The sequence below is a fragment of the Protopterus annectens genome, chromosome 6.part0 (genome assembly GCF_019279795.1).
Source record: "Protopterus annectens isolate FY-2018-M chromosome 6.part0, PAN1.0, whole genome shotgun sequence".
NCBI lineage: Eukaryota > Metazoa > Chordata > Ceratodontiformes > Protopteridae > Protopterus > Protopterus annectens.
The window spans coordinates 264,600,224-264,622,416 of record NC_056737.1 but is presented as its reverse complement, the minus strand read 5'-3'; the positions used below and the strand labels follow the sequence as shown (position 1 = coordinate 264,622,416).

Below are 22,193 nucleotides of genomic sequence, written 5' to 3'. Positions count from 1 at the left end.
AATAAGATATGCTAAACTTAGTAATGGACACATATAAGTAAAATAAGTGTCTGCTTTCACATGCTATGGTACTTTCTGTACAAATCCACCACTATTTACTTGATTACTGCACCAAGTTAAGAAATACAAGGATATAGCATAATATTATTAAATAATATACTCTAGGTTCAGGACTTACCTTGAAAATTAAGCAGTTTTCATAATTGTATTTCAGGGCTAAAATTTCCTTGTTTCTACACCCATGGTATTGAAATATTCAGGAAAAAACAGAATGGAGGCTACATGAATACTTTATATTGTTGAATAGTTCCACCATACTGAAAATCAGCTGGTTATGCTGTAGTTAGCACCTATGAAAAACATCTGCTGCTTTGCTGAATATATCAGCTCCAATGGGGCTCATTAGTGCCTGATGAGCACCTATGTGCCAGTGTGCACACCAACGCTTAAATAAGGTAAACACAAGTAATCTTATTACTTTTCCCTGTTCCTGTGATATCACACAAACATGCAGCTCAAAAAGTGAAGGAAAGTTTGCAGACCCTCTACTAGAACCCAGGACCTCCTATACGCTAGCCGTATACATATATGTGCTGCCACAGGAATAGTTATGTGGCAAGCACTGAGAAACCAGTCATTCATTTCCTGTAGTTGAGCTAAGTGCTGCAAAAGAAATTTTAAATTAAAGCAGACAGAGACGATACAGTTTAACAAACAATGAAGAGGATGAAACAGAACTTGTGAACTGTGCACTGCTTCAATGACCTTTTACACTTCACAGACCTACAAGTACACCTCTGTAACTATAACCTGACACACACCCTAATGTCATCATTCACTGTTGCCATTCATTGAACACGAACTCTATGGAAGTGCATATATGAAGTGAACATTCGTACACCATTACAGTTTTTGGGATACAGTAATTCTAATTAGTTTTGACCTGATTTCATCTTCACCATGCTGACAGCCCTGAATCTACATGGTTGGTAACCATGTAGGCAGTGAAACTGAAAGGGAGCCCAATGTTGTACACTCAAGGGAGGGTTTTACTTAACTGTATATCTGCACAGAGGAATACAGGTTTTGATTAAATTTGACTGTATTCCATCAGATACATATTGCATATGCTTATATGACAGTATGAATAGTATGTTTCATGAAGTTTACACTTTTAGCTGTCTACATTAGTTACAAGAGCATTCTTCATTCAGGGGTGAGGGAACAAAGCTGCATTTATGTCATGGCACTTAAAAAGGAATTGTTGCTATTGTTAATCTAATTTTCTAGCATTTGCCATGTCTAATAATGTCATGTGTGTGGGGTTACATGTTATGGTCAGTTCTATACAAATCTACGGACTTTTTCTTGGTCTTGTTTCTGTGTAGACTCCTTTCCATGGCTATATTCGGAAAACTTTCGAATACATGGGCAACACAAGCATAGAGTCTACATGGTTGCTTTACAGCTTGTTGAATCATTCCACCATGTTGGTTTGCTTCACTACCATACAATTCAGCTGCTTATGCTGTAATTTGCATGCCACAGAAATTGCCATGTTTGTGCATGAGTGTGTGCAGCTACACTGAGTTTACTGAATGTAAAAATATTTGAGACCATGTGTGCATCAAACCATGATGTGCACATGGTCAAAAATGACCATGTAGGCTTTATTGAGTCCCCCCTAAAAACACACATCTAATGTTCATATTATACTTTTCCAAAAGCATTTAGTAATTAATTATCTAAAATTTAAAGTATTAAAGTTTTAGATAAATAAAGTTTCTTTGTACAACTACTGTTTATCTGAAGAAGCTTTCTTCTCTGAAGATAACATCTGTTCTAAAACAGTTATTTATGTTTAAGCGTGGTGACTTTTAAAATAATTATTTATGAAAGTAACTTCTGTATTGGGTCTTGGTTGTTAAGGGCAATGCTGCATATGTTTTAATCAAAATGCAGCACATATCTTGCATAATAAATTTGAACAGAAAAAGAGAAATAGTGAAATATTTGGGTCAGCTAATGCGTGTGTTAGTGTGTGAGTGGGGGGGGGGGTGAGTGCATGTGTGTGTGTGTGTGTGTGTGTGTGTGTGTGTGTGTGTGTGTGTGAAAGAAAAAAGCTGATTAATGCCAGTAAAAAAATGGCATTATAATCAAGGAGAGGAAAAGGGCCATATTGTTAAAAATTGCAAAATTAAATGTACAAAGAGTTCAAAAGATGGATGGATTTGGTTTGAATGCACCATGGGAAATGAATGAATAAGGGGAATGCAAAGATGCAAAATATAAATGATGCAAACTCTTTCTGAAAGTCAAATAATGATTAAAGGGAATGTATATTAAAAATGTCTCTGAAACTTAAATGTCTGAAAGAGGAGGAAGAATGTCAATCTGAAAGTGAACAAATTATTGTTGTTGATGAGACTGTAAAAATAGAAAATGTAGTGAGAACAGATAGAAAATGTTAAAGAAATTGTTATAGAAAATAAGAAAATGATAACATTTCAGTAGAAGATGATGTAAGACAGGGGGAAATGAAATGAGAAATTAAAACTATATACAAAAAAGTAAGAAGGGTAACCTATATTTTAAGAGCAATTAAAATATGATAAAATGTGCTTATTAGATGTAAGATCTTTGAATGATAAAGGCTGTAGTTTCAAAGAATATCGTGAAGAGAGGTGTTATGGAGTATGGGAAAAAAGAAGGTCCTGCAGATGCTGCAGTAATAAATGTTGAAACACAAATATTAGATGTAATAGTAGGAGATCCTTGCTGAGTGTTATTTATTTATTATAATTTGTGTACCAGCAAAGTCCAACTGGGCCATGACTGACCCTTTTCACTGGAAGCCCAAGTAGAAAAGCTCCATGATTATGAAATCCTACAACATGTCCTACAATACAGTACAAGGCAAAACAGAAAATGATAACTATCTCATACAAGATTCAAAAATTATCTAAAAAAAAAAAAAAAAAAGAGAGAGAGAGAGAGAGATCCTGGAAATCCTTATATTCCACAGAGTTAATAATTGATTGTATAATAAAACAAAGGATGGTTAGAATAATAGTAGTATATGTTTACATGGATATAAATGAAAAAAATGTATTTCTTTACAGAAATAAAAAATGATGTATTACCAAATGCGGACATTGTGATAGTAAGATATTTTAATCATAATGTAAGGAGATTTTAGTACAGGCAAAAATAGAAAAAAAAATTGCAAGCTTAGTTGTAAAGTGTAAAGCAGTAAGATACTACATACAACTGAGGGTGGGGGAAAAAGAAGGTATACATGTAAAATATGTAGCTGGAAAATGAAACTGAATACTGTTTGTGCTCAGAGCAACCAAAAGAAGTGAGTGGTTGGACAAGAATAGCTGGATTTTTTGGTCACATTGCACTATGGAAAACTTTTGGAGAAGATAAATAAGTTACTAAGGAAGGAAAAAAAATGTATAAAAGAATCATGGGACTGTGCAAGTCTTTAGGCATTCTAAAGAAAGAGAGGAAAACATTATTTGTGGAACATAAGGCAATTTTACGGGACATAGAATGCGTACATTCAGTAAAAAAATAATACAGAAAAAAATGAAAATTAAAATGGAATGGCATGAAAGTGAAAATTAACTGTGTATGGAAAAGATGAAAGAATGTAAGAAAGCAGTTGGTGAAGGGGTACAGATTATGTGAGAAGGAGAAGGAAAGATGCGAGTTAACTAGAATAAAAAGAAAAATGAAAAAAATGTGCCTTCAATACAAAGACATTTATTGAAAGGGGACAAAGAAATGGCATCATATTAGGAACAATTGCTAAGATGGAAGAATGTTGTATGTTGGGAATATAAGGAAGTGATGGGGTGAATGTTAGGAATCAGGACAAAATAATGAAGCATATTATGAAGAACGTGAACAGTGTGCAGAGTGAGAATAATAAGAAATTAACAGTTAAATGGAAGTTACAATCAGAAGAAGCACATATAAAAGTTATGTTGATGAAGCTAATCACTACAGATGAATTAGATGGTAAGAAGAATACAAAGTGAACCATATTATGACAAGATAGGATATGCATTTTATAAAGAGAAGGAAGCAAATAAGTGATTTACAAAAATGAAAAGAATGGTTTAATGAATGCCTGATCGCTGAAGAATTTTGTTTAGGAGTAATACAGTTTTTGCAGAAAGAAGGAGAAACATGCATGGCAATGAGTGACACTGTGCAATGTAGATTATAAAATTATAATGATAATGCCATAGAAAAGGCTTGAAATGAAAATGAGCAAATAATGGGTAAAAGGAAGGGGTATAAGGAATTCAGTGGAGAACTGTAAAAGATTTGCCTTTTATTTTGAAAGAGGTGGTAGATGATATGACTAAAGAGGAAATAGGAGGTACAATAAAAGTGTGCAACACACTGAAGCTTTTTATAATGTAGAGCATGGAGAATTGTGGCAAGTTTTGTAAATATATGACGTGGGAAACATGTTTGCATTTTTTTTCAGAACACTTACAGGAACACACGAGTGAAGGTTTCAATAACTGGAGGGTTAAGTCATACTTCTCAACTGCCCAGATTTTTGTAGAATGTCCAAATATTTGCCTCATATTTTTGGTCTAGTCCTCATAAAATTTGTGGTTTTCTAATAAATCACTGGAATGATCTGAGGATTGAAGTCACTAAATAATATACATTGGAGTTTCAGACTTCAAATCTTTCAGAAAATATATAACACAAACCCTGTTACGCTAGGAACTTTCTAAGTTTATAAGTGCAATATTTAATATCTGTCCCTATTTTGGGGCCTTTTCCCCCCGTTTTGATAGGCTTTGTCCAGATTTCTTCAACTAAGAGGTTGAGTGGTATGGGCTAAGTGAAAAATATAAAACAAAATGAATAAATGAATATAACAGGGCCACCCAATGATTGTGATTTTATTTTAGTTGTAAATATAGTTGGGTGACATATAAACACATAAAATTTCAAGTAGGCTTACTTTTGATTCTGATTTGCACTGCTGATTTGAATACATTGGTCAGCAATAGATTGTGTGTAATAAGGGTAGTGGAAGAATGTTAGGGTCTATATTACATAGTCAAAGTTCCATAACTTCAGCTACCATATGTATGAACACATATGTCCGAAGTTACATAACTTCGACTATGTATAAAAATAAATAAGTAAATAAAATAAAAGGTTATATGCAGGGGGGCTTGTCCCCCTGATTACAACCCTCAGGTATGTTCTTTTTTTTTCTTTTATTTTCTTTTTTTTCCCAATGTATGACAACTTCAAACTTATGGTTTCGACCATATCATGTTTGAAGTTGTCATACTTCGACTATGTAATATAGACCCGAATATTAGCAGTATGTAAAGTTACCATGGAGTAAAGAGAAATTTAAAAGTTATGGAGATATCATATGGTGAAAAGGAAGTGGTTTTAATGCAGTTGTAATACTTATTACAAGGAATGAAAACTGTAATCTGATTATTAAAAACTTTTAAGTCAATATTTACAAAAAAGAACCATTTATTTATTATAGTCTGTATTATTAGGTCAGTTAGCATACATGTGAAATGTTTTATGTTTCCAGCAATTAAAGAAAAAAAGAAATGTTTTCTTGCAGAAGGTAGGAGTGAGAAGAGTAAAGTACATTTTTCTTGGAGATGATAGGAGTGAGAAGAGTAAGAAATTAAATGTGAAAGGAAAATTAAATGAATATAATATTTCTGTTACCACAGAAATGAAAGTAATTTTAAATTGAATTTATGAATAATTGTTTTAGGACCAAGTACTAATTATTGTAAAAAGCAATAAAAGAAAGAAAGGAGATATTTGAGAAGATCTGGGAATGGCAAGATTTCTTTTGCAAAGTTTTGTTAAACAAACGACCATTTAAGCAATCAAATGAATAAACTGTTATAAATGTAGAACAGTAGAATCTGCAGAGTATTTTTTGTATTGTGTTACAGTAAAATGTTTGGAGATTATGACAAGTTAATTTGATTATGATATTATATAACAGATATAAGATGAAAGAGGATAGAACAGATAGAATTGTTTTTATGCATTTGTGAAATGTGGAAAACTTGATGTGAGGAGCTGTGGTATAACTAAAAAAATAGAAAATGTCATGCATTTTGATGAAGACAAAGTTTCTGTGGTAAAAAAAATGTGATTTTAAAATTGTTTGTGATTTGTTTTATTTAATTTGGTATGATTTAGTTTATAATTAAGATAAAAATGTGCATATTGTATATGTATAAATAAGCCATGTAAAATAAAACACCTCATCTGTTTTCAGTAAATAAACAAAGTATATATACCATTCATCAGAACTACTACCAACTGAGGCAGATAGGGTCTCAGTTTAATGACTCATCCCTGGAACAATACAGTCAGAAATGAATCACCTTCCCCCATTATGCACTGCAGAGTCAGTTTTGGAAAGATGAATTCAAATCCCTGGCGTGTTAATAGAAACAACAGTCTTTTGATCTTCTATTATTATAGGTTGTTGCCACTGACATTAATATATACATACAAACTGAAATACACACACACACAGCAAAGAACCATACCATGTGGCTTTCATCTGTGTGGTACCTTGTTTATTTTTCATACTTTGATAGATTGCTAATTGAGTCTGAAAAGCACAGTACAACAGCAGCTTTCTTTGAACACCCTGGAGTCTTCATGTGTTCCATGCCATACCTAGCCAAGCCAGAGTTAGTGTTTAGCATTGTTTTCTTTTGTCTGAGTATGTTGTCAGAATGTGCTTAGTAAAATGTTGCTGTACAAGCTGATGACAGCAGCAGATATCCATGACCCATTTTCATTTATTGTATCCTGGCTGATATGGACATTTATGAAAATAATGAAAAATAAACATGTAAGAAGAGTACTTCATGCTTATTTTATTCAAGGAACAAAGAGGGACACAGTATAGATTATGACAGCTGTAGAAATAATTAGATTTTTAAAATATAATCTTTTATTATGAAGTTATGACAGTGTGTTTTATTGTCTCAAGCTAAGTCAGTCATCTTATAATTGATTAATTATGTTTCTCTGTTTTCTGTTAAAATACTTGTTATTTATTTGAGTATAGGCCCATACTTCTCTACCTCTTAGCACAACAGTTCTGGACAAAGGCAAATAATTGGGGGGGAAAGGTACATAGTCAAGGACAAATTTTAAATATTGCTCTTGGAAGCTTATAACATTGCTAAATAATAGAATTTGCATCTGAAACTCTGATGTTTCTCATTATTTAGTGATTTTGATCCTCAAATATTTGCAAGAAAATAAAATGTGTGTGTGTGTGTGTGTGTGTGTGTGTGTGTGTGTGTGTGTGTGTGTGTGTGTGTGTGTGTGTGTGTGCGTGTGTGTGTGTGTGTGTGTGTGTATGTGTTTCAATATTCCATGTTCTAAGGTTGTGATGATTAAGGTAATGATGATCTCACACGTGATTATGAAAAGTGATAAGGGGAGATGCAGAGGACTTGTCCTTAGTGTAAAACATTAATTATAGAAAGCTGTCCAATCACATTCTTTTTTCTACCAATTCACTTAAGCCATAATTTCAAGTTGAATAATTCAATGTTAAATTTATCGAATTACCCATTATTCAAAATAAACTTATTGACTTTTTCACCTACAGAAATCTTTCATTAAATGATTTGAGAAATACACTTAATCTGCCAAGAGGTTATACTGCTATATCAAGACAAATAAGACAGCTAATTTTGTCTAAATTAGATGAATCTGAAATGAATGAACATGATATTAATTTATGTAAGCAATTATGAATTGTAATATGTAGTTTTAGGGTCTATATCAGTTGAGCGAAAACCTCTAAACATCGAACCCTATACCTCGAACCGTGAAAATCCAAACGCACTAATCCGCGAAAAATAAAATATCAAACTATCATAGTCAGCCAAACCCACCACCCACTACTTGGTACCTACCCAAACAAATAAATAAACCACATACATACACTAACCAAACCCTAGAGACATACACCCCAAATAAAATAAATAATCCACGTACATATATTTAACAAAACCCAACTTCCAACACTACACTAAACCCCACATACACAACTATATATGCACTATCCTTAACCCCTTCCTAACCCTAAGGTCCGTAACTACCGCACACTTCCCCTACAGACATACACCCAAACAAAATAAATACACATACATACACTTAAAAAAAAACCTACATCTAACACTACACTAAATCTTACATACATTACCTATCTATGCACTTACCTTAACCCAAATCCTAACCCTAAAGTCCTATCTATCGCACACTTACCTTACGGAGCTATACCGCAGACGGGCCAACCAAAACAAATCGACATTTCGGAATTTGTGGTTTTGGACGTTCTAGGTTTATGTACTTCGCGCAATGCGGTTCAACATATTCGTATTCACATAAAGGGGTTTTCGCTCAACTGATATAGACCCCGTAGTTTTACAACAGTTTGCTTACTGTTTCATAAGACTGCTTGTGATTTGTGTGCCAGTGGTCGCCGGTGGACATGCAGATGATATCTAGCTGGACTTTTTAATTTGCTCTTCAGTATTTTGTCTTGTAAATTCTTATGTCTGTGTTTTTCTCTGTATATCTGTGTTTGTTTGCCTGTGTGTGTGTGTGTGTATTTGTGCATTAACATTGTGCAGTCTCTCCACATCATTCCTGTAAAAGGTTTCAAATTGCAAGAGAACAACTTGATAATAGATGCACAGAGAGATTAAAATAATTAAGAGGGAGTGATTTATGTTTCATTTCTAAAAAGCAATGTAAAATATGTCTCATTTTGATTTGTTGAATAAGTGGTTTATCTTTCCCTGTGCAAAATACTAGAATGTGTTTTTATTTCTGATTTTCTAGGCCCGACCTTTTAGGGGAAATCACTACAAATGGTGTGTTAGTGGTAAGTCTGGAGGAACTATGCAGTCTGTTATTTATCTGAACTTTTCTTTGTACTTTTTAACAACAATAATTAATGAGGCTAGCAAGTTTGAGTCTTAAATATGTTCTGTCGGGCAATGCATCAGAAAGCCCAAAGTTTAAAAACACTGCTAGAATTTTGTTATTTTGCTGTTTTATGCATTATTTATTCCTGTATTTATGTTCAATAGAAGGAAATCATGTGAACAAAAATGTCTACTAACAACAAAAATAGAAATGGGAAAATAAAATAAGAAAATATAAACAAGAAATGGAGATAAAACAGGTATTGTATAAAATTTGAAAACGTGTTTCCTTGTCTAAACATGTTACGTTTGACTAAAAGGTGAATAACAAGCATGTTGATGGAGGGTATTTATGCAGTGTAAGTGGTTGAGCCAGAAAAGGAGAATTTGCTGAAGAAAAAAAAACATTTTAGGAGCAAACAGAATGGGAGAGAGAATACTGTTAAGCTGCAGTATATATGGGGAATTTCTTGCAGTGTTTCATTCATATGAAGGGAAGAATGATTATAAAAGATAAAAACAAATTCAGCACCCAACACCTCATTTAAAAATTTTTGTTAGCAAACAATAAAGGCTTTAAAATAAGACACTGGGTGCTGGCTTAATATGTGTTTGTTTGTTTTATCTTTTTACCATACACAAACATTCATCTACAAGATTTCATGCACTTTCTAGGAGTGGGAAAGAAAAATATGAAAGAACTGGGTAGGTAAAGCATTGTGAATGGTATTGCGTGTCCTGAAACTTGTGATAATGTAAAGAGGGGTTAATGCACAGGGTGGTACAACTTAAAAAAGACTCTCAGAAGAAGGAAGTAATAATAACCTTTACACTATTCTTTGCTGAATTTAGGGATTGATTTATGGTAAACATATCATGGAACACACATTGCTGTATTATGCTGTCAATTTCTGTAGGCGAGATGATGGTGAGTATAAATTATGAAGAAAGATTTTAAGGAATGTATTTTGGAGATTAAGTGGGATCTTACTTCAAGTAGCTTTTAATTTAGAATTCTGTACAGCAGTTAGATTGTAGAAAGTAGTTTACTTAAAGCAGAAGTGATCTGTGGGAGTAAAGGAAACGAGGATTAAGGATTAGTTTTATGAATTCTGAAATGAGATTTTACATGATTTCTATAGGGACACCAGAGATATCAGTGCAGTATGGTACACAGTTGTTGTTGTTGTTATAAAGTATGGTGTTATCACAGCTAGCCTTACCATTTTAACTAATTAGCCTTACCTTTACATCACTTAAGTCTACGATGCCTCTGCAGTGTTTGCTTCTGCCATGACTGCTGGACCAGTAGATTGGATTTTATCAGACTCCCCAGTTTGATAATCAGTGCTGCTAACCTTTGTCACTAGGATTGTCTGACTGAAGTCGTTGGCCTTAGACCTTCTCATGGGGGAAGTTCAGCTATGGTAAATTAACCATGTTTGCCAGCCAGCAAGAATCCAATGTGTACCCTTATTTTACTGTATTGAAGATTTCAGTGGTGCCATAAAACTTAATGTTAAAAGACCTGCTTCTCCAAAGTTCTACTGGTGGTGCTTAATGCCTATTTTCTGATCATGCAGAATTCCTATAACTTATAGACTCTTTTAAGAAAATGTAAGCAAGCCTTAATAGATATTAATCCAATATAAATAAATCCTCATACCAGCTTAAATGGTCCCATAGTGTTTTGCAACATCTTTGTCCTTTGGCCTGTTATATTCTTGAGAAAGAGGTCTTAATTATTTTTTGTTGGTGTTGCCCTCACATTAAATACTGCTGCTTCATTTGCAAACTGGGCTAGGCTTAAGAGCTTACTAAATTAAGTATGTATGTGTATTCTCCCATATTCCTATCATGAGCATCATTGTATGCATTTCAAACTTATTAGGTATCCAATTAAAACGTATTACCTCATTTTCTAACTATTAAACTTTAACCAATGCTCCTCTCCTTCCCTTAACCTTACTTTTGTCTCCATTCTGTTACTCTCAAGCCTTTCCCATAAAATAAGTTGTGAAGGTTAAACATTTCAGAACCCACTTAAAATAAATCTCACTACTAAAAATGTTTCAGGATTTCCAGGCTGTGGCTGTAGAATATAAGTTGTTTTATATTATACTTCCCTCTGACCAGTAAGTCATCCCCAGATGAGGCAACTTAATTGATCCACTTGACCCCTAAGGAACTTATTCTCCAGGACTGAGCCCTACAGATATGTTTATGGTCAGCATTCTGTCCATACCCAGTAGGCATACTTCTTGAAGTGCATGCATTAGGAGTAGAGAAGGACTGTCACTCATTGCAGTAAGTGACATAAGGCTGCAGATAACCCCTGTCTCTTGAAACAATCACACTGTGCAGTTTCCTAGATTTCCATCAGGGAAGTTGGTGCATTTTGTTTGTCCAAGGCATGTCTCTCCAGAAATTGGTGAACAGGTTCATCTGCTTCACTCCATTTTTTCGCAGCAAGCTCCCTCAAGTGCCTGAGTGACTAATCAAATTCAGGTCACCTGGGTCACAGTCTGGGTCCTATAGAGTCATAGGTTAATAGGAGGTTACTAGGCTAATGGCCTTAGGGCCTTTATGAGCATAGTCATGTTACACCCATGTTCCCTAACTGACCTTGGTTAGATGGTCATTATTAGTAGTGTGATCAGCACTGAGTGCCCCTGTCCATTAGGGACATAGGTGCCACTACCAGGGTGAATTTACTGTCTCCCATCCCATTTTCTAGGTTGTGCTTGAATACAATCATTGAGGAGCTCTACTTCATATGAATTGGGAGTTTATTCCAGACAAGCAGCAATCTCTGGGAAATATATCTGCCACTCCAGCATGTTCTGTTAATGTTGCAGTCTAGGTTGAGATTACTGGAGTGGGTGACTCTTGTCCCATTTGATTTGTGCATGTGCAGTATTTCCATTAGGGCAGGATTAGAGACTACTCTGGAGGCCAGGCATAAGTCACCTGTAAGCAGCCTGTAGGATACAGAGTACAGGGACAGGGCTTCAATCTTTCCATGTATGTCATGTTTTGGAGGCCCTAAATTTTCCTGGTGAGAAACCTATGTGATCTCTCCAGCTGCTGCAGGTGTCTGGTGAGGTACATGTAAAAGGGGGCATTATCCTCTATTAGTAGTCTGATGAGGGCTGAGTGCAGAGGAGTTATAATATCTTTAGTCCTGGATGAGATGCCTTTACTAATGAGTTTCGCAATGTAGAAGGTTACCTTACCAATGTGGACACGTGGTGATCAAAGATTAGATTGCTATCAACCTGTGTTCCCAAATCTCCAACCACTGATTTGAGCTTGGTGGGATGCTGTCAATATTGTAATTTGCAGGGACTTCCTCTTTGTCAAAGGGGATAATAATGCAGTTTTTTGTGTTTAGTTTTAGTCTGTGGCTTTGGCACCAATCATTTGTCTGTGTTAGCCCCTTTTGTAATATGTTAACATTGTTTGGGGACTCAGTGATTGCACCCAGTTTGCAATCATCAGAGAACTTTGTAAGCCAAAGGCGATCTACTATTGCCTGGACTTCCAAGAAATAGATTTCAAACAGTAAGTGGAACACCACTGGTAACTGATCTACTAGTAGGGGTGGAATTCCCAACGTTGACTGTATGCAGTCTGTGGGTGAGCCAGTTGGCTACCCGTCTAGGAATATATGGGTTAATCCCCAGCTGGGAGAGTTTCTCAATGATACCTGAGTGAAGAATCGTGTCAAAAGCCTTGCCTAAGTCAAATTAGGCAGTATGTACTGTTTTGCCTTCATCCAGGGCTTTGGTGACATTCTTGAAGAAGTTGACCAGGTTCAATAAGCATGATGTAACCTTAACGAAGCCAAACTGGGCTTGGTCAAGAGTTTAAAAGTCACCTATGTCCTTACTGATGAGGCTTAAGACAATTCTTTCCATGGCCTTACAGATAAGGTTTAATAGGCTTATGGGTAGATAGTTCCCAGGGTCAGTTGATGGACCCCCTATGTGCAAGGGATTACTGTTGCTGTTCTCTACTCTGCTGGAACAAAGCCTGTGCTCAGGCTGAGGTTAAAGCCAGTGCCAAGTGGTTCAACTATGTCTTGTTTTACATTGTTTAATAAGCAGCCTTGGATGTTATTTAGTCCAATAGAGGCCATGTTTTTGGCCTTGAAGAGCATGTATATGACCTGCTGTTTGGCGATACTAGGTAGAAGATTGGTATCAAGTATGCTTTGGGGTATGGCTGGTGGGGACAGAGGGATGAAGTTCACAACAAATCTGTCAGCTAGCAGGTTGGCAATTTCCTCAGGTTCAGCATGAGAGGTACTATCCACTATAAGTTCGGCACATAGCTAGGTGTTCCCTTTTAAATTTCAAATGTAGCTAATGAATGCCTTTTGATTTTCCTTAACTAGGGATACTAATTTAGCTTCTTAACTAACTTTACAGGACTTTACAAGATATCTGGTTTGCTTGTTCAAGCTGCAGAGTGTATTTTTCTTCTGCTGAGTAAATCCTCCCTTGTTCTTAAACATCCATTTCTTCCTTTTGTTATATAACCTATATATGCTTGAGGTCCACGAGGGTGACCTGTTTTTTCAGGAGGAACTGGTTTTGATCCAGTCAGGTACAGCCAAGTCTATACAGTTGTTTAGGTGGTTATACAGGACATCTGTGTAGTCTTCTGAATAGGAGTATTTGTTGTCTGTGTTAGCAGGGGGATTGAACCTTTTATACCGTTGCCTAGTAGGTTGTAGTTTGCTTTGGACAATTTTTTTCAGTTTTATTTGCTCCTGTGGGGGTGTCAGGTCTGATCATTACTTCAAATGAGACAGATTTATGGTCTGACCTTACCAGGGAGGGCAAAACACAGGGGGTGGTGCAGTGACCCCCATGTTGGTGAGTACTAAGTGTAGGACATTTGAGACCCTTTTGAGGGTGCAGACTATCTGTTCTAGGGCATTTGTATTGACAAAGTCCAGGAACCTCAGGGTAAGCATGATTGTGCTTGTGTGTGTCACCCAATTGATGGAAGACAGTTGAGATCTCCCATGACCAAAGTGTTTGTCTGCATAGTGAGTGACTCTAGTAATTCCAGGTAGGTGGTATGCCTCTCTTATTTCATGGTGGAGAACCTGTAGCTAGCAATAAAGTGGTAAGGTGTTTCACATATAGTTAGTTGGACCTGAAGTAGCTCAAGAGAGTCATATTGTTTAAACAGTGTTGAGGTGTATTTGGCTTTAATGAAGATGAATACACCTCCGCCTTTGGTTCTTTCATGCTCATTTTGGGGTCTGAACTTGTTGCGAGCATTGCAGCCTTGCACAGCTGGGGTGCTCTCTGCAGCCTTGAACCATGTTTCAGTGACTGCATAGATGTCAGCATCTTCCAAGGTGTGGAGTGCTTCCAGGGAGTTCAGTTTCCTGTTTATGCTCCTCATAACCATGAGTTTGTCTCAAGTGGATTTTTTTGCATCAGAAATTTTGCTGTTTTTGACATTTCCTACAAAATGCACTACGCAGAGGCAAGCACCTTTGCCAGTATCTGAAAGCCTAGAGAAGACAGGTGAAGACCATCTCTTGCAAAGAAGCATGGTCTGTCAACCATGTATTCCCAGGCTGTCAGATACTGAATCGCCTTGGAATAACATCAGAAGCAAAGCCAATTGTTGAAGTCAATCATTTTTTGTCTATATTGTGGTATCATCCTGGGTGAAGATAGAATGCTGCTTAGGGCTAAGGACATACCTGCCTGGGACACATAATCTGAGAGTTCAGTCATGTCTGTCTTCATATAGTCCAGAAAAGTACATCTCAGGTCATTCACCCCAACAGGTACTATGAAGTAGTCATAATGGTAATTGTTGTTGAGTGACTTGAGTGCATGGGTAATGTGACAGGTCCTGGTACACGACAAGCAGCTGACTGTGACCTTGTCCATGCCCAGCCTGGTAAGGGGGACATCTGTGTGTCTCACTATGTAGTCACCTATGACCAGGACATTCAATTTTGAGGCGTTTTCTGAGACACTAGTGTGTGTGTTGTTATGTGTAGTGGATTCTATTTGCTTTGCAGTGTGTGTAATTGGTTTGTGCTTCGGAGGTTTCTGATCTTTTGGTAGGGTTCTATTGAATACCTCCATGTATGAGTGTTTATGTTTTGTGACCTTGTTTTGTGTGATAGGTGATGTGTGCGTGCTGACAACCTGTTTAATGTCTGGTTTGTTGTTACATGAGCGAATTGATTCTAAATTCACAGTGTAATTATATTTCTCACATATTATATTTGTTTGTTTTAGGAGTAAGTGGTTGCCAGTATACATGAGGTAGTTACTACATTGCCTCAGGTTGCCCAAGTTAATCAGGCTGGCTGGAGAAATGGTTGGAAACTGACCATTTATTATGGCAGGTTTTTACCATAACTATTATTGGGGAGTGGGCTAGTTTGACCAGGTTTTTCACTAGGATTAGCACAAGGGCTTATTCTATTGAAGGCTATGGCAACCCTTCTCAGTGCGCAACTGAGTTTCCTCCAGTGCAGCAGGGAAGTGTGGGAGGGTTCACTAACAGATATCTAGGAGAAAATGTTCTTTCAACATGTTTGCATCTGTACAGGGCACTGCTGAACCCTGTTGAGAGGTGTGCAGCTACGTGCAAACTTGAGGCTTAAATACAGTCAAAATTAAACACTTTTTTGTTAAACTACCAATGGGAAGACATACAATGAGCTTTCCTCCAGTAATCTCCAAATCAGATGAGGTTCAGACTAAACACTTCTGGCACAAGGGTGCAGGCAGTGCCCTCCTAATGTAAAATGGCGTATAATAGTGCTCACATGTAACAGTACAGTCTAGAGTCAGCAGATCTGAATCTAGTTTATGCTATGTACTTGCTACTTAGGCAACAGAACAGCTTTTTTAAAGTGCAGAAAAATACAGTAAAAATCAGCAAACTGATAAAATACAGTAATCAAAGTGCAAAGAAAACTCAACAAGTACTTATTTTTTCGATTTCAACAGAATCTCTAGTGACCTTTGGCAAAAGTCACCAAATGTTGGGGAGTTCCGGTTAGATGACTTGCAGTGGTACTACCCTCTGCACAAACTGGCAGGTCTTTTAGATGCTGTGAACAGTCGGAGACTATGGAGAATGTTTCCTACAGAGGATTTTAAACTGTTGAGGTTTGCTTACATATACAAGGCACTATCTATATCAGTGGAGCTGGTGAAGAATGTCTCTTATAGATTAATTTACTAATCTTGTTATCACATGATTGAATAAAGAAATACATTATATGACAAAAACCATGCCATGATCCTTACTTACACTTATGAAATGGAAAATATTTGATTATGGAAAAATATCCCAGAACTAAATATCTAAAGACAGAATAAATGGTCCTGAAAATTATTTATTAACATTGGCCAGGAATTACAATGCAATGTTATACAATGAATTTAAGGGCAGGTAAATAATATATGCATGCACTTACATACACACACTCACACACACACACACACACACATACACACACACACACACAAACAGATATATATATATATATATATATATATATATATATATATATATATGGACTTATTCATAAGATTGAACGTTCAAAAGACTGAAAGCCAAAATATCTAAAACTCAAAATATCAAAAGCATTTTTAATGCAGAAGTCAAGCCCCCTGTACCCCTCCACCACTCCCTGCTAGTTATATATACCAACCCCAAGATCACACAACAGTGAAGAACGGGCAAATTATCATGCACAATATTTTAAGTTTTAGATATTTTGGTTTTCAGGGTTTTGAGCTTTCGATCTTATGACATAGATCCATATACCATATGCATACATACATACACACACACACACACACACACACACACATACACATATATATATATATATATATATATATATATATATATATATATATATGGATCCCCTTCACTACACCGACACATACACACACAAAACACACAAAAGACCGACAACACACAATACACAATACACACAACCATACATGCACTAAGGATCCATATATATATATATATATATATATATATATATATATATATATATAGACAGAGAGAGGTACACAAAAGCACACACACTTTATATACACACACACACACACACACATATAAAAACACACACACACATATATATATATATATATATATGGGTCCCTATCAGTTGATCACGTTTTCAGAAACTTGAAATTCAAATGGTCGACGCCATATGATTGAGTTTTTGAAAACCTGAAACTTTTTAATGGAGATCGCTTTACAGTGTAGATTGGGAAATATACCCTTTTCCTCACTGTAGTATGATCTCGGAATGGGTATCTTTGCAGGGGGTGTGGGGGGTGCAGGGGGCTTGCCCCCCAATGCAAAAACATAAAAAGGTAGACCTACACACACACACACATATATATATATATATATATATATATATATATATATATATATATATACATAGAGAGGGAGAGATAAATTCATAAACACACACATAAATATCTATATATATATATATATATATATATATATCCATATATATATATATATATATATATATATATATATATATATATGTGTGTGTCTACATATATATATAAAACTATATCATCATTGGTAGACAACGCAAATGGGAGACTATAAATAAGCAAGTGCACAAATGTTTTAAATAAAAAATGCGTCAGTGACACTTTGAGAACTTCTCTCTCACTATCAGTAAATCCCAGCTACAAAACCCAGATCAAGCATCATCTGAAGAGTGGTACTGTTAGGGAAAAGGTTTTTAGTAATGTAATTTGTAGGGTTAGGGTTAGGGATAGGATAAGGGTTGGCTCACATGTGTAAGGGTGGGAAAGTTCGGGCTTTGACACAACTGAAATCCTGAAACCCGAACCTTCCCCTGCTCCTAATATAACCATTATGTTACTAAAAATCCTTTCCATAACAATACCACTAGTCAAGACAAAGGACACAGACAAATGCAGACCACCAAACAGTCACAACACTAAAGCACCCCTTACCTACCCTAATCCACATAAATAACTAATTTATATATATATATATATATATATATATATATATATATATATATATATAAATTAGATATTTAAACAAGTAAACAAATGAAAAAAAAACACAACAAAACCAACTATATACAAAGGTGTCTACAATATATCTATAACTCTAAATATGCATGAAATCAGGTTTGTTGCTAACATATTAGCGACTGTTTATTTAGCATTTTTTTTAAGTTTCATCCAGGTGTTGTAAGAAGTAGTAATTCTGGTTATGCTCATTATAATTGTAAGACGTTCTAAATGACAAACAAGAACTGGAATTTTAGGAACTGTTACTGTTAAAGCTTATGTAACTCTAATATTACACAACCCAATGCAAACAATCATAGCCGGCCTTAGGCATAGTCCAACTAGGCGGCCGCGTAGGGTGCCGGTCTAGCAGGGGCACTTTTCCGGTGTTTATTTGGTGTAGGTAGACCAGGATGGGGGTACTGGGTGGTGTGGGGGGGTGCTGTGGAGCCCTTTTGCCTAGGGCACCAGTTGAGCTATGGCTGCTCCTGCAAACAATGATATAAACTTTATTTACAGATCTGATTATTCCTGTTTTCTCATAGGTTGTGTGACATTGCACTTCTTGTATGAAAAAATGTTTGATAAGGGGTGAAATCTAGAAGTTTTCATTTCTTAACGTTTAAGGAACTTTTGCAAGAGAATGTAGTTTGGGGCATTGTTTATTCTTACAGTATGGCAAACAATATGATGTCTGAGAAACCATTACATTTCAAGTGTTGTTGTTGTCATCAGACTGTAGGCATGTGATGTCAAGAACTAGCAGTTTGTCACTCTTTAACACATCTCCCATCAGCGAGATAAGAAACAAGGTGCTAAAGGCCTTTACCGTCTGAAGTAAGATGGTTACATTGGAGTCCAAGGCCTTCTTCACCATATTCATTTGCTGTGATGGTGTTTGGCACTTACATACTGCTTGTTTTTACTCACCTAGCAAAGAGAGGAGGTGCTGCCACAAAAATGTTATGAAAAGAATCAGAGTAATAGAAAGTACAGTTGTGTACACTTACCCAGTGGCGGCTGGTGACTTCAAATCACAGGGGGGCTGCAGGAGACAGCTGAATGGGTGGGGTCAAGGGGAATGGGTGTGGTCAACTAGAAAGGGGAGGAGCTATGCTCAAAACCACAAAAACTAACTTTAATTAAATACGCTGTCCTGGGTGGCAAACCATCATTATGAAAGTCCAATCAAGACAAAAATAAGTGTAGAAGAATAAAAATATTTCAATGCATTGGCTGCATGACAGCTTACTTAATATCTAGATGGAAACAAAAGGTTGTGAGGCATGAAAAAATAAATTACTTTTTAAATACATTACTGGAATGCCATTCAAAATCAAGTATAAGAAAAACCAGAAGCACTCAACTCAAACCACTTCTCCTTGCACTGCAGTTCTAATTATAATATATTCAGCTTTATTAAAGTACCAAGTAACATGCTGAAAGTAGAAATCTCTGTGATGCCCCACTTGTAAAATGTTTCTTATCCAAAAAAGACCTGCTGCCTGACAACTTGTTTCATGGGGAAAACATGATCAAAGTAAAAAATGAAAAGCAAACAAGAAACAAGCTCAAGATACATTGCTTAAAGGATTACTGTACAGGTTATGGACCACACATGATTGGCATTCTGTTTAGTTTATGGGTAAAGTCTGTAGAGATGACTGGAAGTCTAACAAGTGTAATGAGCTTTTTAAAATAATGGAATCCTGTCCTTTAATACCCAAGGCTTATACATTATCTAGTCAAGTATTAAAGCTTACTTGCATCTTACGATCTCAGACAAGCTTACCTTATGGTCATTAAAGCATTGCTACTTAAACACAGAGCAAAAGGCACTTTGAGTAATAAGCATAAATCTGAGTAATAAGCATAAATCAACAGTACAAAAATATGACAGAAACCAGACCATTCTGCAAAATCAAGGACAGATGAAAAGCCACTGTAGTACTTATGCAGTGTGTCCTACAACTACTCCTTGCCTTGCTTGGACACATCCAGAGTCACTACATGGGGGAGTGGGGTGCAACAAGTATGTCACAATTTGAGATGTCTCTGGCTGACTGTGATGGCCCTGACACATTTGTCATACCTCTCAACCTCAAGAGCAAGAAATCTGGACAAAGCCAAACACAGAAGTGGGACAAAGGCCCAAAAATAAGGACAATTTTTAAATATTGCTCTAATAAACTTAGAAAGATAATAGAATAGGTCTTGCATTAGTATGAATTTTCTGAAGGGTATAAAATCTGAAGGGTATAAAATCTAAAACTCAAATGTCTGTCATTTTCTAACTTCGGTCTTTAGTGATTTGTCACTAATTTGCCAAAAACACAATTTTATGAAAAATGGACCAAAAATGTGATGCAAAAATATAAAATAGACACACAATACAGCTGGGAACCTGTCAAAGAATGGACACTTTAATATTAGTACTGCTACCTTGAGCAGCTGACAAAATAAAAGAATCTACATGCATTTCAAGTAATCTATAACTTTGATTATTACAGTTATTTCTTAATTGTAAACCCTCCATGTTTTCTTGGATTATTAGGGTGGAGAGCAACATTTTGAGCCAAAATCGGGGACAGTTGAGAGGTTGGCTATGCCTAATTCTATAAAGCAATTTATTTGCATGTACCTCTCAACCTGTTAATGCAGTAAATCTGAACAAGGCCAAATATATTGGGGGCACATATAAACAGTACTAAAAATTGCTCTTGTATAAATTGAGACAGTTGATAGAACAGCTCTTACTTTAACATGCAATTTTCTGAAGGTTATGAAGTCTGAAACTCAGTGTATCATTATTTAGTGACTTAATTCCTAAATGATTTGCCAGAAAACTACAAATTTTATGAAGAACAAACCAAAAATAAGAAGCAAAAATCTATTCATTCTTTGAAAAACTGGACAGTTGGGAGGTATAGTTCAGGCCTCTGCAGCCATTCCAATGAACCAATACTTGGCTATTTCACTCCATTTACCATAAACACTAATGTGCATACTGCTTTACTTCTATGATGAGTTGGACTTCATTTGAAAGTTTTATTTTGTATTTTACAGCACAAACACTAAGTCATCTGCTAAACAAAGCAATGCAGTCTCACAATGAAAACTTAGCATTAAAACTTCTTTGCCCTTGAAACTCACATTCATTGAAACAGCATTGAAACCCACATTCAAAGAAAATACATTTTGCCAGTGGCAGATAAAGAATAATTTTGGGCTGTTTTCAAATAATAGGCCCCTTGCATATGAAACATACATGTGCTCTTTGATACACCTTCCTCATTGTACTAAAATTATATTCCTTGTACAATACAGTACAGTTGTTAGAGGGTGTTTTAAATTTGTTTTGAACATTTTTCCAGTAAGCAATGAAACAAAACGTATGCACCCATAATGGCAAAACTGCCCAGTTGAGAACATTTATCATAAAGTCTACTCAGACTTCACCATTATTAGTAAATATACACAATTCTACAGTCCACCATTATTAGTAAATATACACAATTCTACAGTCCACCATTATCAGTAAATATGCACAATTCTACAGTCCACCATTATCAGTAAATATGCACAATTCTACAGTCCACCTTTATCAGTAAATATGCACAATTCTACAGTTCATTATCAGTAAATATGCACAATCTCTGAAGTAAAAGTCATCTAAATAATTCCACATTAAAGAAATCTGTAACTAATGAAGAGGTTGCTGCTAGCAATCACCTTTATATTTCATGGTTTCATCGAAAAATAAAGTGTCTGTTGCCCCTCAGGAATAAATTGCCTATATTACATTAAAAATGATAAGCTAGTAATAATATTGCAAGAGGAAATGGATGGCAAACTGATAACAGACTCATAGTTAGTATCTTCACCAAGGAGAACATTCTCAAGCATCCACCTTGTGGGAGTAGAACCCACAGCCTTCTGCATCAAAAGCAAGTACACAACCTATTGTGATATTAACAAGGCAAAACACTAAACTTCTGTTCCCCTGCAGCTCTCAGCTCCTTGTAAAATCTACTCAATACTCAACTGCATCTCAACCCCAGCTGGACAGCGCTGGAAAAGCCAAAATGTATTGGGGGGGGGTCAAAAG

The 22,193-nt window shown here is 35.9% G+C and overlaps 1 protein-coding gene across 1 annotated transcript in view; it reads left to right on the top strand.

The window, feature by feature from the left end:
- The window catches only part of LOC122803821 (cytosolic phospholipase A2 zeta-like), a 620,934-nt gene that overhangs the window by 83,391 nt on the left and 515,350 nt on the right, over nucleotides 1-22,193 (top strand). The window contains exon 6 of the mRNA XM_044073506.1: nucleotides 8,911-8,953. Coding sequence (XP_043929441.1) covers nucleotides 8,911-8,953 — 43 coding nt within the window. The remainder of the gene's footprint in view (nucleotides 1-8,910; nucleotides 8,954-22,193) is intronic.